The following is a 16399-nucleotide window of genomic DNA, read 5'->3' as shown; positions in this document are numbered from 1 at the left end:
TGGTATATATCAGGCTGTCTTGCAGATATTCAGTTGATTTAGGTTGTGTTTAAGGAAAATGTATTATTGTATGCATTGTCCAGTAAATTGGAGAATTTCATTGCTTGGTTTTGTCTTGTTCTTAGATCACCGTAAATCCATTAGCTATCCCTAAATTGCATTTTAATAACCTTGCTTAATAATATAGATAACACATATTATTTACCAATTCGTCTAGAAATATATTAACGTCTACAATTAGCTGCATATCTATTGTCGCCTCACAAACAGCATTGTTACTTTCTACTAACCCTGTGTAGTTCAACTATTACTTAATCATTCTACCAGCCACACATATGGGGGGGATTCAAATGTTTGAAAAGTCAGTTGGGAGTCTGTTTTTTCTTATCTAATAGACAGGAAACAAGAGACACCCAACCGACTTTTCAAACATTTGAATTCCACCCATAGAGTGGTAACCTATTACCCGTGGTACATTACTGCAGGAAATGATAACGCCCAGGGCTATCCTATTAGCCCCAATAAGCTGGCACGAGTACTGCACCGTGTGCCCCAGCTCCTGACAGCTCCCGATGCAGTGATCCACCTCCCCCCGGTCACGTGACCACTGCCCCATCATGTGACCACTGCCAGAGGCAGGAAAAGAGAGAGATGCAGGCCATGAAACCAAATTCATAGAAACAGCACTGTTTTCAAGCGAAAATGCAGTTGCTTCTCATGAAAACACACAGGTTTCACTGGACCTGTGTGTTTTCGGGAGAAATTGCATTTTTTATGGGCAATCTAATAGGATAGTCTGTAAAAAATAATAATCAGGGAAACATTGGGAAAAATCGCAAAAAAATTCAGTTTCTCGCACCAGATGTTTTACCATGGGTAATAGGATACCGCCCATAGTGTCAGACTGGGGCATGAAGGCTCACCAGGGGGAAGCAGTTGTAAGGACCCATGTTTAGAGATATGGCCAGCTACCACAGAGACCTGGCTAACCATTAGAAAGTGCATGGCCAGGGCCCCATGATATATTTACATAGTAAATACTGCTAGTGAATGCATGATAATGAACCAGATTAATAACAGCAATGCACTGTAGAAAATACACCAGAGACCTATGCAGTATAAGGTAACATACGTATAATGTTTAATAAATAGCTAATGCTAATCAACTCTATGGGGGGAATTCAAGTGTTTTGATTACCGGTGACCAGTAGATGTCACCCGACAGGGCAATTCAATTGTTACTTCGTTCAGGCATGAACAGCCGCCGCTGCTGACATTACTGTTCCGTTGTTTTGACAGGCTGGTAAAGTAATGTACTGTATAATTCAAGTGCACAGTGTGAAACCTGATCCCTAGAGGATGAGGTGGGCCTTCAGGCAGTAGGGCCCACTGGGGGGTTCCCCCTGTACCTCTGTGGGCCAATCCAACCCTGGCCACACAATTCAGCATAAAATAATCTATCTTAAAATACCAGGGTAATATAAAATTAAAAAAAGGGTTTAGATATAAATAATTTAAGATGAGTACACCAGATCTGTAATAAAGTGAATACATTTTAATATCCCTGTGAAAGAGAAGTTGCATGAAATATTGTGTGGTCGGGTGTGTATTGCGTGACCGGCAGTCATGAGACCGCAGGTCAGTATACTGATGCCGGCATCACGGCAGCGGAATTCCGGCGAGGGGTTGGTGAGCTTTGTGCTCACCACGATGCGGGCTCGGTGGACATCCACGAGTGGGAATAGTCACTGTTGGTCGGCATGCCTAGCGTCGGGATTGTGAGGTGCAGGATGTAGATGGAGGTAATGTAACCGGTGGTTTAGGGCTTGGAGCCTGGAGGCAGGAGTCTCCATTACCTCTTGGAGTTCCGCCTCTGACGTTAAAGCATCTGTTGCTGCGAAAGCAAGTTACACAGATAACAGGTATTATTACTTAGCTGGGTAAGAATGCAAGGAATGATAAATGAGCACCTAGAAGAGGTGACAATTAAGGTTTATTTCATTGTAAGGAGCTCTAACAGCTACTGTATGAATAGTAATATGAAGAATATAGTAGTGTCACATGTAACATTGTATGACACAAAGGTCATACATCCAGCATTTTAAAGATGGAACAGTCTAATATTCTGTCATTGAATACACTCAATACATATTACTAATTTTGATTTATGTTTTTTTTTTTCAGAATTATTTTCCAGAGATTCTAATCTTAAAGAAAAGTTCATAAATCATTTTACAGGTATGGATAAGCATTGTTTTCATCTTCCAGTGTTTCAGATCATTGTAGTACACTGCAGGACTGCAGTGTCACATGAGACAAATTAAATTGAAACAAGTTGTAATTTATTTTACATATACAATACTGTGCAAAAATATTAGTCAGGTGTGGAAGAAATGCTGCAAAGTAAGAAAGCTTTAAAAAATAGAAGTGTTAAAAGTTTATTTTTTATCAATTAACAAAATGCAAAGTGAATGAACAGAAGAGAAATCTAAATCAAATCAATATTTGGTGTGACCTCTCTCTGCCTTCAAAACCGCATCAATTCTTCTAAGTACACTTGCACACAGTTTTGAAGGAAAACGGCAGGGGGGTGGTTCCAAACATTTTGGATAACTGTTCACAGATCTTCTGTGGATGTAGGCTTGCTTGAATCCTTCCTTCTCTTCATGAAATTAGAGGCAGACTCAATGATGTTAAGATCAGGACTATGTTGGGGCCATATCATCACTTCCAGGACTACTTGTTCTTCTTCATGCTGAAGATAGTTCTTAATGGCATTGGCTGTATGTTTGGGGTCATTGTCCTCAGCAGCCGTCACTGTGCTTCACTGACCTGCTGGCTGCCGAAGGACGGGACGCATCACGCTGCTTGTCTGTCATTTTCTATAAACCCGCCCTGACTCCCATATGCTCACAGGAGTTGGGTTGCGGGCTTATAGAAGATGATGGACAAGCAGAGTGCTGTCTCCTGTGCTTCTGCAGCCGGCATGTCACTGATACACACAGCAGTGGCTGCTGATCCTGGTGTAAGGCAGCCAGTACATATATTACATACAACATCACATGTATATTTAAATGTGCAGAGCGGTTCCCCTCTGCATCGTGTGGTTGGAGCAGCAGCCGTCACTGGTGAGAAGAGTTCTTGAGTGGTGACTGGGAGGTAGCTAGTATGCAAACACAATGGTCAGTTCAGTGGGCGTGTCAATGCAAGCAGCATAGCAACAAACATAGGAGGCTGTGGTCAGACAGAGACACTGCAAATGCCACAGGGCTGGTGTAATATTTAATGATATGAATAATGGTGGCATATAAGGACTCACCAATCAGTATTACAACGTGCATGGGAGCTAAAAGTGGGCATTTCATTTCTTGCACATTATCCCACATGGTTGTACATAAGAGGAGGAGTTCATATTCCATTTGCATAAACTCGCAGTTGGATGACTGCCAATATACATTGCTGCATTCACTTTTGCATGTGATTAAGAATCAGACCCACTGTCCTTGCATTACTTCAAAGGTAATTTGCCCAGTTAAGGCATCTGTTGCTGCGAACTATAAAGATAACAGGTATTAATTATCAGGGCAAGTGCACAGAATAATAAAGGGGTTCCTACAGGAAGGCAATAGAATGACAGTAAGAAGCTGGCTCTCTAACAGCAAAGAGTAGTAATGTGAGGAATATAGGGGGTCATTCCGAGTTGATTGTATCTGTGCTAAATTTAGCACAGCTACGATCATCTTCCCTGACATGTGGGGGGACGCCCAGCACAGGGCTAAGCCGCCCCGCATGTCAGTCCGGTCCCCCCCGCACAAATACAAAAGCATCGCACAGTGGCGATTGCTTTGTATTTGAGGAGTAACTCCCGGCCAGCCGCAGTTAATTGTCGCTGCCGCTGGCTGCAGCGGCTGTGTGAGACGTCACGCAGCCAACGCGGCCCGCCCCCCCCAACAGTCCGGCCACGCCTGCGTTGGCCAGACCGCTCCCCCAAAACGGCGGCGCGTTCAGCCCCCTCCCGCCCAGTGACCGCCTCTGTCTCAGAGGCGATCGTTAGGCAACGAAAGCTGCCATGCGCCGGCGCCTGTGGCGCCGGCGCTTGTGCAGTTCCGACCCGATTGCTGCGCTGCGACAAACTGCAGCGAGCGATCGGGTCGGAATGACCCCCGTAATGTCACGCACAACATTGTAGGAAACAATGGTCATACATACACCTTTTTAAAGATGGAAAAGTGTAATATTCTGGATTCTGTCATTGAGTTCACTAAATACTGTACAGAAAATACTATTAATTTTGATATGTTTTTTTTTTTTAGAATTATTTTCCAGAGATTCTAACCTTAAAGAAAAGTTCATAAATCATTTTGCAGGTAAGGATAGTCTTCTTTTTCATCTTCCAGTGTTTCAGATCATATCAGTACAGTTGCAGGACTGCAGTGTCACATGAGACAAATTAATTGAGGGCCATACTGTACCTGCTTGCAAAATAATCCTTTTCGGTAATGTTGTGAAAAAGCTCTGACCGCTTAACATAAAGGCCACATCTGGATGTTTGGTTTTCGTAAGCCAATGATTACTAAAGAGTACACCTGCACTCTTCTATAGATTTCAGTGATCCCTTTTCTCCCTTTACAAAATGATATTCAAGTACAAAAATGACATCACGTGTTGCCAGTTAAACCAGTCAGGGAGCTTTCAGCCTGCCAGTGAATGGCTGTAATCTTGCCCAAAGTGGGCGTAGTTTCAGTGGATCTGTGGTCAGATGGCAGTCGTGGCCTATTTACTTTACAATGTCATCTGCATATGTGTACCATATATACTGTAAATTGTAGTTTATAGCGTGGGTTATTCAGAGATGATCGCAGCCGATGCATTCGCGTTCAACAGCTGTGGCCGTAGGGCCTGCACACACGCACCGGCCATAGTGTGCATCCTTTACCCTTCACCATGCGATCGTATCCCTGAATGATGCGATCACATAGTGATTGACAGCGTCAGCCATAGTGATTGACAGCGTTAAATTGCAAACGCATTGCGGGGTGGTGCAACACACATGCTGGCCGGCCTTGCCCTGTGCTGGCCAGACCCCAGCATGTGAGTATATGGACGTAGATCTTGCTGTGGAAGTAAGCTCTGTGCCCATCTCTGATTGGCACCCAAAATTCCCTGCAATAACCCAGGAGTAATATCACTGTTGGAAAGAATTTGTTACCTTTATACATTTTTTGTTTTCCAGAAAACAATCTTTACATTTTTCTATAGGCAATTGGAATTTTCACAATGTTCTGCTACTAGTAAACTGGGTTCCCGTTACCGTAGCAATAAATCACAGGTGCTTATAATTTAGAAGTTCATCCAGCTAGCCTTCTGAAACAGTGATTTATATTTGGTTGCACATTAACTGACTGCATACTTTTTGAAACTCCACACTATTCTTTTATTGCAGAAGAGATTATATGAATACGTTTACCCACTACATACATACCCTCCAACATGACCCGCCCCACTAGGTACAAAATGCTCTGTTTCTGGACTTCCCTCTTAATTTATGATTGCCATCACCTGTGAGGAAACAGCTTTCTTATCATGTAACTAGTTCAACACAGGTGATGGAAATCATAAATTAAGAGGAAAGTCCAGGAACAGAGCATTTTGTACCTAGTGGGGCGGGTCATGTTGGAGAGTCTGTACATAGCGTATACAGGTTAACACTATACAGTATACAGTATGACCTATACTTCAGAATTCTATTTTAAATTATCTTACATGTGATTCATACAGCATTGCAATGTTACTACTTAAATTTTTAGTCAAACATGAAACAAGTTGTTATTTTTGTTAATATATTTATTAATAAATATTTATATAGTCAGGGCCAGCCCGAGGCAAAATTTTTAGGTAAACTAAGATATACTTCAGCGCCCCCTATTTGGCATATGCCCGAAAATATTAAGGGGGTGTGGTCTCATGGGAAAAGCCCAGTTGTAGTGTCCCTTACACATTTTGAACACCATAATAGTGCCCCGTAAACATTATGCCCACTGTGGTAGTGTCCCCTAACATTAGCCCACCGTAGTAGTGCCCCATAACTTTTAGCCCACTATAGTACTGCCCCATAACATTATGCCCACCATGGTAGTGCCCAATAACATTATGCCCAAGGTAGTAGTGCCCCATAACATTATGCCCGCCATTGTAGTGCCCCCATACACATTAATTTCTTTCTAAAATATTACCTTAATACCCCCTGTGCAGTGCCTGCCCAGAGAGTCGCCGAGCTGGCAGTGGCATTGGCATCAACGTGCAGTGACCAGCAGTTCACCGCACTGTGCTACAGTAAAGTATCTCAAAATAAACCTCCTAGCAGCAGCAAGGACTTCTGGGAGCAGCAGTTTATTTTGCATTTACTGTACTGTGAAGAAATGGAAAATAAACTACCACTCCCAGCAGACCTTGCTGCAAGGGCTTATGGGAGTGGTAGTTTATTTTCTGTTTCTTCTCCAGTACTGTAGTGGATTTCTCTACCGGACACGGGGCCACTGCGCCAGCACCGTTGCCTACTCGGCGAGTCTCCGGGCAGGCGCTGCACTGCACTGAGGGGTATAATAGGGCCAGTTTTAATGCATGTCGCTAATGCAGCTAAGTCAGGACCACCTCCTCTATGCTGCACCATACTCAGCTGCGTACCTAGTGTATGCGTGAAACCGGCGCTGAATATAGTACACATATATTACAGCGCTTTACAAAGAGTATTTCAGTTACTGACATCAGCCATGCCCCGGTGGAGATTATATATGCCATATCATATGGACACACATACGCACTAGGGATAATTTTCTCTAAGAAGTCACTATGTGTTTGGAGTGTGGGAGAGAACCAGGGCATCCATTAATAACCAATGCAAACAATGTGAGAATATACAAACCCTACACTGATGGCTCATGATGAGGAATGAAATTCATCAGCTCAGTGCTATGTGGCAGTAATGATAACCAATACACATCAGCACATCAACACATTTAAAGGGACTTCCACCGTTTATACTACATTAAATGTTGTGTTTTTTAAGTGACCTCCTCCAACTTTTACTAATAAATGCTTAGTACTTTTTGCTTCCTTCTGTGATTTTCATCAATGTCTTTAAAATATCTATACAGGGTTTATTTTTGTGGCCATTGAATATTAATTAATTTAATTCACAGAGAAGAGAAAAAGTGGGACATTTTCAATGGCAACAACTGCAATACACACCGTCTATACATTTTAAAGGCTTTGGTAGGAAACACAGACTTAAGCTAAGGCCACACATAGTGGCCAAGTGGGTTCCCACTGAACGGGACCCGTTTGGCCAGGAGGGGGTGTTCTGTGTTCACACGGATCCTGTTCTGCGGGATTCCGCAGAACAGGATCTGGTCAATGACACACTGTGTGAACACATACATTGAAATGTATGTGTTCACATTAAAATCCCGTTGTCCTGCCGTTCGGCCCAACCTCAGCAGGTGGCAGGACTGCCGCACATGTGTGGGCGCCTGCATAGGTGTCCATGTGCACTCTCCTTACGGCTGCTATGTGTGGCCGTAGCCTCAGGCACTGGAAGGTACATCATCTATACATCTTTTAATGAAAGTCTGTTTGTTTGTTTTTTGTTTGATTGATTGATTGTTTGTTTGTTTGTTTGTATGTATGTATGTATGTATGTATGTATGTATGTATGATGGAGATAAACATCGAAACCACAGAACTGATATGTTTTTCACCATTGTGTAGGTCATTTTCCGTGGCAAGTTTTAGGCTATGGGGGGTATCCACTTAGCCGCAGTAATTTACCACAGCTAATTGGTTCACTGGAGGCTATTCTATTAGCCCCGATAGCCATCGATAAGTGACTATTTTTGCAAAAAGAAGTGCAAAAAGTGCATATATTGCAAAAAGACCACACTATCAGCAACACATCATTATCCTACTGACAGAAGCACATCCCTGCCTCACTGATAGAAGCACATCCCTGCCTCTCTGACAGCAGCACATCCCTGCCTCTCTGACAGCAGCACATCCCTGCCTCTCTGACAGCAGCACTTCAGAGCCTCACTGACAGCAGCACATCCCTGCCTCTTTGACAGCAGCATATCGCAGCCTCACTGACAGCAGCACATTGCAGCCTCACTGACAGACATACACATTTCTGACAGAATAATTTTGAAAAGTTTCAAAATTACTATATAGCTCACAGGACCTGACATAAATCCTCACCAAAGATGACTGGTGCAATAATGATCTGTTCAAAGAACACGAACATGACTATTTTTCCTCCTATTCTGTTTCACCCTATATCATCTTCCGTAGACCTATTTCGGAACAACGGGGACCATTTTATTAGAAAGATACAGTATACCACGCTTGGGTATGTGGTCACGCTATGAAATATGCACAAAGGGAGTGTCTATTCATAATGGAGTATCTTAGTCACACCAAGCCTCTCACTCCATATGGCACAAAAATGCTTGGTGAATGAGAGAGGGATGCTTCTAGAGAGGAGGAGGTCTGTGTGCAGACTCCGTGTGGACCCCTTCCTCTCTAGCTGGCATCGGGAAAATGGCCGCCTCACCAGTTTCCTGATGATTTCTGAAGCAATGTTGCTTCCGATGTGGGTGGGTATAGATTTAAAACATGGGTGCAGGGTGTGCAGTTTGGGCCCACCTGGATCCCGGGGGCCCGTGTGCACCGTAAACACTGCACCCATTATAAATATGTCAGTGGAATGAGGACTCATCTGTAATTAGTATAATAAATGTAGGGTTATGCACCTAGGCTAGCATTATGCTTATGTTAGTTACACATTAAATGGTATAATCTTGGGGAAAACTGAGATGGCAAAGGACTTCATAATAAATGAATAATTGTTGACAAAAATAAATGTAGCAACACAGTGTCAGGTAGCTGTTGTATTAGATGAATACGATGTTGAGATACACACAATATAAACAGGACAAATTCAATCATACAGTAGCTTGAGCTTTGGAAAAGTCATTAGTTAGACTTCATGAATATGGGATACAGTTTTCAGCACCTCCCTGTATGACATAGTGGGTGATTGATCCATTGAATTTACTTGAGACTAAATTGGCAACTGTCTCACTTGTTTCTTTTTTCAACCTTGCTAAAGTAACTATGTAATTCTTGATCAGATTTGAAAAACAGGGTTCTCTATCTGTAGTCCAGTGGTTCCCAAACTTTTTGAATCACGGTGCTCTAGAGAATCACATTTTTTTTCACGGCACCCATAGTCCAAACGTTTCTTATTTAGAAATTTAGAAGAAAAAAAAATGTAATTAAGTAAATTGTGTTTTTCTGCCATTCTTACGTTCCCGCTATGTGTTGAGGGACAAGATTTGATTTTGTTTGTCCATGTATTTTATAACTGGCAGCCAACAGCACTGGTTTTGTCAACGGTATTGCATTGACCACAAATAATTTGAAATGTCCCAGGACCACCAATCCAAGGCACCCCTGCAAGTGTCCCAAGGCACCCCAGGGTGTTGCGACACAAAGTTTCAGAACCAGTGTTTGAGTCTATAAAAGATGACACAAACCGACTGCTTATAAATCCGGTACAGGTATAGGAGCTATTTTTCTGGAAACCTGTTGTCCATTAAGCAATAAAAAAAATAAAAAAAAGTGTGAGCATTCTAGGTAATACTGTAGTTCTTATTTATATTTATGTAGATGCATAACAGATACCTTTAATGCACATACATTAAGCGACATCACCAATGTAGATTACTGTATAAAGGTTTACTTCCGTTTTAATACAAATTTTATGTAAGCTATTGATGCAAAGAGTCATTTCCATTTTAGACAGCATTACTGGAATGTACATTGTCCCATAAGGAGCATTTAAGAACATGCATACGTGCCGCTGGAGCTATATAATCTGCACTTTTTTCTTTCTTTCATCACTTTAAATGGAAGGGCATTAATATACTGCAAGTATGTTTTCACTTTTGTGTTACTAAATGTATTTTTCTTATGCCTGAGCAAAGAATGTAAGGAACTGTCGGATGTATGTAATGAGCAGTCATACTGTAGATTCCTATGAATGCATGCTTCAGACACTGTCATTATAGAGCAGTAGATACAGTCTCTACTCCCAGGATCTCCAGCTTTGTATAGTTTTATCCCTGGAATCGTTTATTACCAACCATATTTTAGTCTTTGCGATCCTTCCTGTATAATACTTGGAGAATAAAGGACCCATTGTTCTAAATCATATTGTTCTGGAGATATCTCCCAGGGAACACTACAATGGTGAATTTTCCTGGCACTGCATAAGACATTTCAGCCTTTTTCATACACAGTACCATATCCTTTTTGCATATGACATGATGTTTGTATATGTAGATTAGGTTTATATTTATGAAAGGAAATTATTCTTACAACAATACTAACTGTACATTTACATTCTAGCACCAAATGTAGCAGCAAAGTATCATGTTAACTAGAGATGAGCGGGTTCGGTTTCTCTGAATCCGAACCCGCCCGAACTTCATGTTTTTTTACACGGGTCCGAGCGACTCGGATCTTCCCGCCTTGCTCGGTTAACCCGAGCGCGCCCGAACGTCATCATCACGCTGTCGGATTCTCGCGAGGCTCGGATTCTATCGCGAGACTCGGATTCTATATAAGGAGCCGCGCGTCGCGGCCATTTTCACACGTGCATTGAGATTGATAGGGAGAGACGTGGCTGGCGTCCTCTCCGTTTAGAAATTAAAATAGATAGGAGAGTGAGAGTGAGACACTTCATTTACTTACTGGAGCTTAGGAGGAGTTATACTAGTGACTGATGACCAGTGACCTGACCACCAGTGCAGTTTTATAATTTATTATTATTTAATAATCCGTTCTGTTCTTGTTCTCTGCCTGAAAAAAACGATACACAGTGACTCAGTCACACTCACATACCATATCTGTGCTCAGCCCAGTGTGCTGCATCATCTATGTATAATATCTGACTGTGCTCACACAGCTTAATTGTGGGGGAGACTGGGGAGCAGTTATAGGTTATAGCAGGAGCCAGGAGTACATATTAAACAGTGCACACTTTTGCTGCCAGAGTGCCACTGCCAGTGTGACTGACCACTGACCACTGTGACCAGTGACCTGAGCACACTGACCACCAGTATAGTATATTGTGATTGAATGTCTGCCTGAAAAAGTACACTCGTCGTGTGACTTGTGTGGTGTTTTTTTATTCTATAAAAATTAAAAAACTCATTCTGCTGACAGACAGTGTCCAGCAGGTCCGTCATTATATAATATATACCTGTCCGGCTGCAGTAGTGATATATATATATTTTTTATATCATTATTTATCATCCAGTCTATACTAGCAGCAGACACAGTACGGTAGTTCACGGCTGTAGCTACCTCTGTGTCGGCACTCGGCAGTCCATCCATAATTGTATACCACCTACCCGTGGTTTTTTTTTTCTTTCTTCTTTATACATACTACATCTCATTATCATCCAGTCTATATTAGCAGCAGACACAGTACAGTACGGTAGTCCACGGCTGTAGCTACCTCTGTGTCGGCACTCGGCAGTCCATCCATAATTGTATACCACCTACCCGTGGTTTTTTTTTTCTTTCTTCTTTATACATACTACATCTCATTATCAACCAGTCTATATTAGCAGCAGACACAGTACGGTAGTTCACGGCTGTAGCTACCTCTGTGCCGGCACTCGGCAGTCCATCCATAATTGTATACCACCTACCCGTGGTTTTTTTTTCTTTCTTCTTTATACATACTACATCTCATTATCAACCAGTCTATATTAGCAGCAGACACAGTACGGTAGTTCACGGCTGTAGCTACCTCTGTGTCGGCACTCGGCAGTCCATCCATAATTGTATACCACCTACCCATGGTTTTTTTTTTCTTTCTTCTTTATACATACATACTACATCTCATTATCATCCAGTCTATATTAGCAGCAGACACAGTACAGTACGGTAGTCCACGGCTGTAGCTACCTCTGTGTCGGCACTCGGCAGTCCATCCATAATTGTATACCACCTACCCGTGGTTTTTTTTTTCTTTCTTCTTTATACATACTGCATCTCATTATCATCCAGTCTATATTAGCAGCAGACACAGTACAGTACGGTAGTCCACGGCTGTAGCTACCTCTGTGTCGGCACTCGGCACTCGGCAGTTCATCCATAATTGTATACTACCTACCCGTGGTTTTTTTTTTCTTTCTTCTTTATACATACTACATCTCATTATCAACAGGTCTATATTAGCAGCAGACACAGTACAGTACATTAGTCCACGGCTGTAGCTACCTCTGTGTCGGCACTCGGCAGTCCATCCATAATTGTATACCACCTACCCGTGGTTTTTTTTTCTTTCTTCTTTATACATACTACATCTCATTATCATCCAGTCTATATTAGCAGCAGACACAGTACAGTACGGTAGTCCACGGCTGTAGCTACCTCTGTGTTGGCACTCGGCAGTCCATCCATAATTGTATACCACCTACCCGTGGTTTTTTTTTTCTTTCTTCTTTATACATACTACATCTCATTATCAACCAGTCTATATTAGCAGCAGACACAGTACAGTACGGTAGTCCACGGCTGTAGCTACCTCTGTGTCGGCACTCGGCAGTCCATCCATAATTGTATACCACCTACCCGTGGTTTTTTTTTTTCTTTCTTCTTTATACATACTACATCTCATTATCATCCAGTCTATATTAGCAGCAGACACAGTACAGTACGGTAGTCCACGGCTGTAGCTACCTCTGTGTCGGCACTCGGCAGTCCATCCATAATTGTATACCACCTACCCGTGGTTTTTTTTTTCTTTCTTCTTTATACATACTACATCTCATTATCATCCAGTCTATATTAGCAGCAGACACAGTACAGTACGGTAGTCCATGGCTGTAGCTACCTCTGTGTCGGCACTCGGCAGTCCATCCATAATTGTATACCACCTACCCGTGGTTTTTATATTTCTTTCTTCTTTATACATACTACATCTCATTATCATCCAGTCTATATTAGCAGCAGACACAGTACAGTACGGTAGTCCACGGCTGTAGCTTCCTCTGTGTCGGCACTCGGCAGTCCATCCATAATTGTATACCACCTACCCGTGGTTTTTTTTTTCTTTCTTCTTTATACATACTACATCTCATTATCATCCAGTCTATATTAGCAGCAGACACAGTACAGTACGGTAGTCCACGGCTGTAGCTATCTCTGTGTCGGCACTCGGCAGTCCATCCATAATTGTATACCACCTACACGTGGTTTTTTTTTTCTTTCTTCTTTATACATACTACATCTCATTATCAACCAGTCTATATTAGCAGCAGACACAGTACAGTACGGTAGTCCACGGCTGTAGCTACCTCTGTGTCGGCACTCGGCAGTCCATCCATAATTGTATACTAGTATCCATCCATCTCCATTGTTTACCTGAGGTGCCTTTTAGTTGTGCCTATTAAAATATGGAGAACAAAAATGTTGAGGTTCCAAAATTAGGGAAAGATCAAGATCCACTTCCACCTCGTGCTGAAGCTGCTGCCACTAGTCATGGCCGAGACGATGAAATGCCAGCAACGTCGTCTGCCAAGGCCGATGCCCAATGTCATAGTACAGAGCATGTCAAATCCAAAACACCAAATATCAGTAAAAAAAGGACTCCAAAACCTAAAATAAAATTGTCGGAGGAGAAGCGTAAACTTGCCAATATGCCATTTACCACACGGAGTGGCAAGGAACGGCTGAGGCCCTGGCCTATGTTCATGGCTAGTGGTTCAGCTTCACATGAGGATGGAAGCACTCAGCCTCTCGCTAGAAAACTGAAAAGACTCAAGCTGGCTAAAGCACCGCAAAGAACTGTGCGTTCTTCGAAATCCCAAATCCACAAGGAGAGTCCAATTGTGTCGGTTGCGATGCCTGACCTTCCCAACACTGGACGTGAAGAGCATGCGCCTTCCACCATTTGCAAGCCCCATGTAAGTGCTGGAAGGAGCACCCGCAGTCCAGTTCCTGATAGTCAGATTGAAGATGTCAGTGTTGAAGTACACCAGGATGAGGAGGATATGGGTGTTGCTGGCGCTGGGGAGGAAATTGACCAGGAGGATTCTGATGGTGAGGTGGTTTGTTTAAGTCAGGCACCCGGGGAGACACCTGTTGTCCGTGGGAGGAATATGGCCGTTGACATGCCTGGTGAAAATACCCAAAAAATCAGCTCTTCAGTGTGGAGGTATTTCAACAGAAAAGCGGACAACAGGTGTCAAGCCGTGTGTTGCCTTTGTCAAGCTGTAATAAGTAGGGGTAAGGACGTTAACCACCTCGGAACATCCTCCCTTATACGTCACCTGCAGCGCATTCATAATAAGTCAGTGACAAGTTCAAAAACTTTGGGCGACAGCGGAAGCAGTCCACTGACCAGTAAATCCCTTCCTCTTGTAACCAAGCTCACGCAAACCACCCCACCAACTCCCTCAGTGTCAATTTCCTCCTTCCCCAGGAATGCCAATAGTCCTGCAGGCCATGTCACTGGCAATTCTGACGAGTCCTCTCCTGCCTGGGATTCCTCCGATGCATCCTTGCGTGTAACGCCTACTGCTGCTGGCGCTGCTGTTGTTGCTGCTGGGAGTCGATGGTCATCCCAGAGGGGAAGTCGTAAGCCCACTTGTACTACTTCCAGTAAGCAATTGACTGTTCAACAGTCCTTTGCGAGGAAGATGAAATATCACAGCAGTCATCCTGCTGCAAAGCGGATAACTGAGGCCTTGACAACTATGTTGGTGTTAGACGTGCGTCCGGTATCCGCCGTTAGTTCACAGGGAACTAGACAATTTATTGAGGCAGTGTGCCCCCGTTACCAAATACCATCTAGGTTCCACTTCTCTAGGCAGGCGATACCGAGAATGTACACGGACGTCAGAAAAAGACTCACCAGTGTCCTAAAAAATGCAGTTGTACCCAATGTCCACTTAACCACGGACATGTGGACAAGTGGAGCAGGGCAGGGTCAGGACTATATGACTGTGACAGCCCACTGGGTAGATGTATGGACTCCCGCCGCAAGAACAGCAGCGGCGGCACCAGTAGCAGCATCTCGCAAACGCCAACTCTTTCCTAGGCAGGCTACGCTTTGTATCACCGCTTTCCAGAATACGCACACAGCTGAAAACCTCTTACGGCAACTGAGGAAGATCATCGCGGAATGGCTTACCCCAATTGGACTCTCCTGTGGATTTGTGGCATCGGACAACGCCAGCAATATTGTGTGTGCATTAAATATGGGCAAATTCCAGCACGTCCCATGTTTTGCACATACCTTGAATTTGGTGGTGCAGAATTTTTTAAAAAACGACAGGGGCGTGCAAGAGATGCTGTCGGTGGCCAGAAGAATTGCGGGACACTTTCGGCGTACAGGCACCACGTACAGAAGACTGGAGCACCACCAAAAACTACTGAACCTGCCCTGCCATCATCTGAAGCAAGAAGTGGTAACGAGGTGGAATTCAACCCTCTATATGCTTCAGAGGTTGGAGGAGCAGCAAAAGGCCATTCAAGCCTATACAATTGAGCACGATATAGGAGGTGGAATGCACCTGTCTCAAGCGCAGTGGAGAATGATTTCAACGTTGTGCAAGGTTCTGATGCCCTTTGAACTTGCCACACGTGAAGTCAGTTCAGACACTGCCAGCCTGAGTCAGGTCATTCCCCTCATCAGGCTTTTGCAGAAGAAGCTGGAGACATTGAAGGAGGAGCTAACACGGAGCGATTCCGCTAGGCATGTGGGACTTGTGGATGGAGCCCTTAATTTGCTTAACAAGGATTCACGGCTGGTCAATCTGTTGAAATCAGAGCACTACATTTTGGCCACCGTGCTCGATCCTAGATTTAAAGCCTACCTTGGATCTCTCTTTCCGGCAGACACAAGTCTGCTGGGGTTGAAAGACCTGCTGGTGAGAAAATTGTCAAGTCAAGCGGAACGCGACCTGTCAACATCTCCTCCTTTACATTCTCCCGCAACTGGGGGTGCGAGGAAAAGGCTCAGAATTCCGAGCCCACCCGCTGGCGGTGATGCAGGGCAGTCTGGAGCGACTGCTGATGCTGACATCTGGTCCGGACTGAAGGACCTGACAACGATTACGGACATGTCGTCTACTGTCACTGCATATGATTCTCTCAACATTGATAGAATGGTGGAGGATTATATGAGTGACCGCATCCAAGTAGGCACGTCACACAGTCCGTACTTATACTGGCAGGAAAAAGAGGCAATTTGGAGGCCCTTGCACAAACTGGCTTTATTCTACCTAAGTTGCCCTCCCACAAGTGTGTACTCCGAAAGAGTGTT

General features: G+C 43.6%; 1 protein-coding gene across 1 annotated transcript in view; it reads left to right on the top strand.

Moving 5' to 3' along the window:
• ALKAL1 (ALK and LTK ligand 1) overlaps nt 1–16399 on the top strand; it is a 170286-nt gene that overhangs the window by 115675 nt on the left and 38212 nt on the right. The window contains exon 3 of the mRNA XM_063923714.1: nt 2185–2238. Coding sequence (XP_063779784.1) covers nt 2185–2238 — 54 coding nt within the window. The remainder of the gene's footprint in view (nt 1–2184; nt 2239–16399) is intronic.

Source organism: Pseudophryne corroboree, chromosome 5 (assembly GCF_028390025.1).
Source record: "Pseudophryne corroboree isolate aPseCor3 chromosome 5, aPseCor3.hap2, whole genome shotgun sequence".
Lineage (NCBI taxonomy): Eukaryota > Metazoa > Chordata > Amphibia > Anura > Myobatrachidae > Pseudophryne > Pseudophryne corroboree.
The sequence above is the reverse complement of the archived record's forward strand: the minus strand, read 5'-3'. Positions and strand labels throughout refer to the sequence as shown.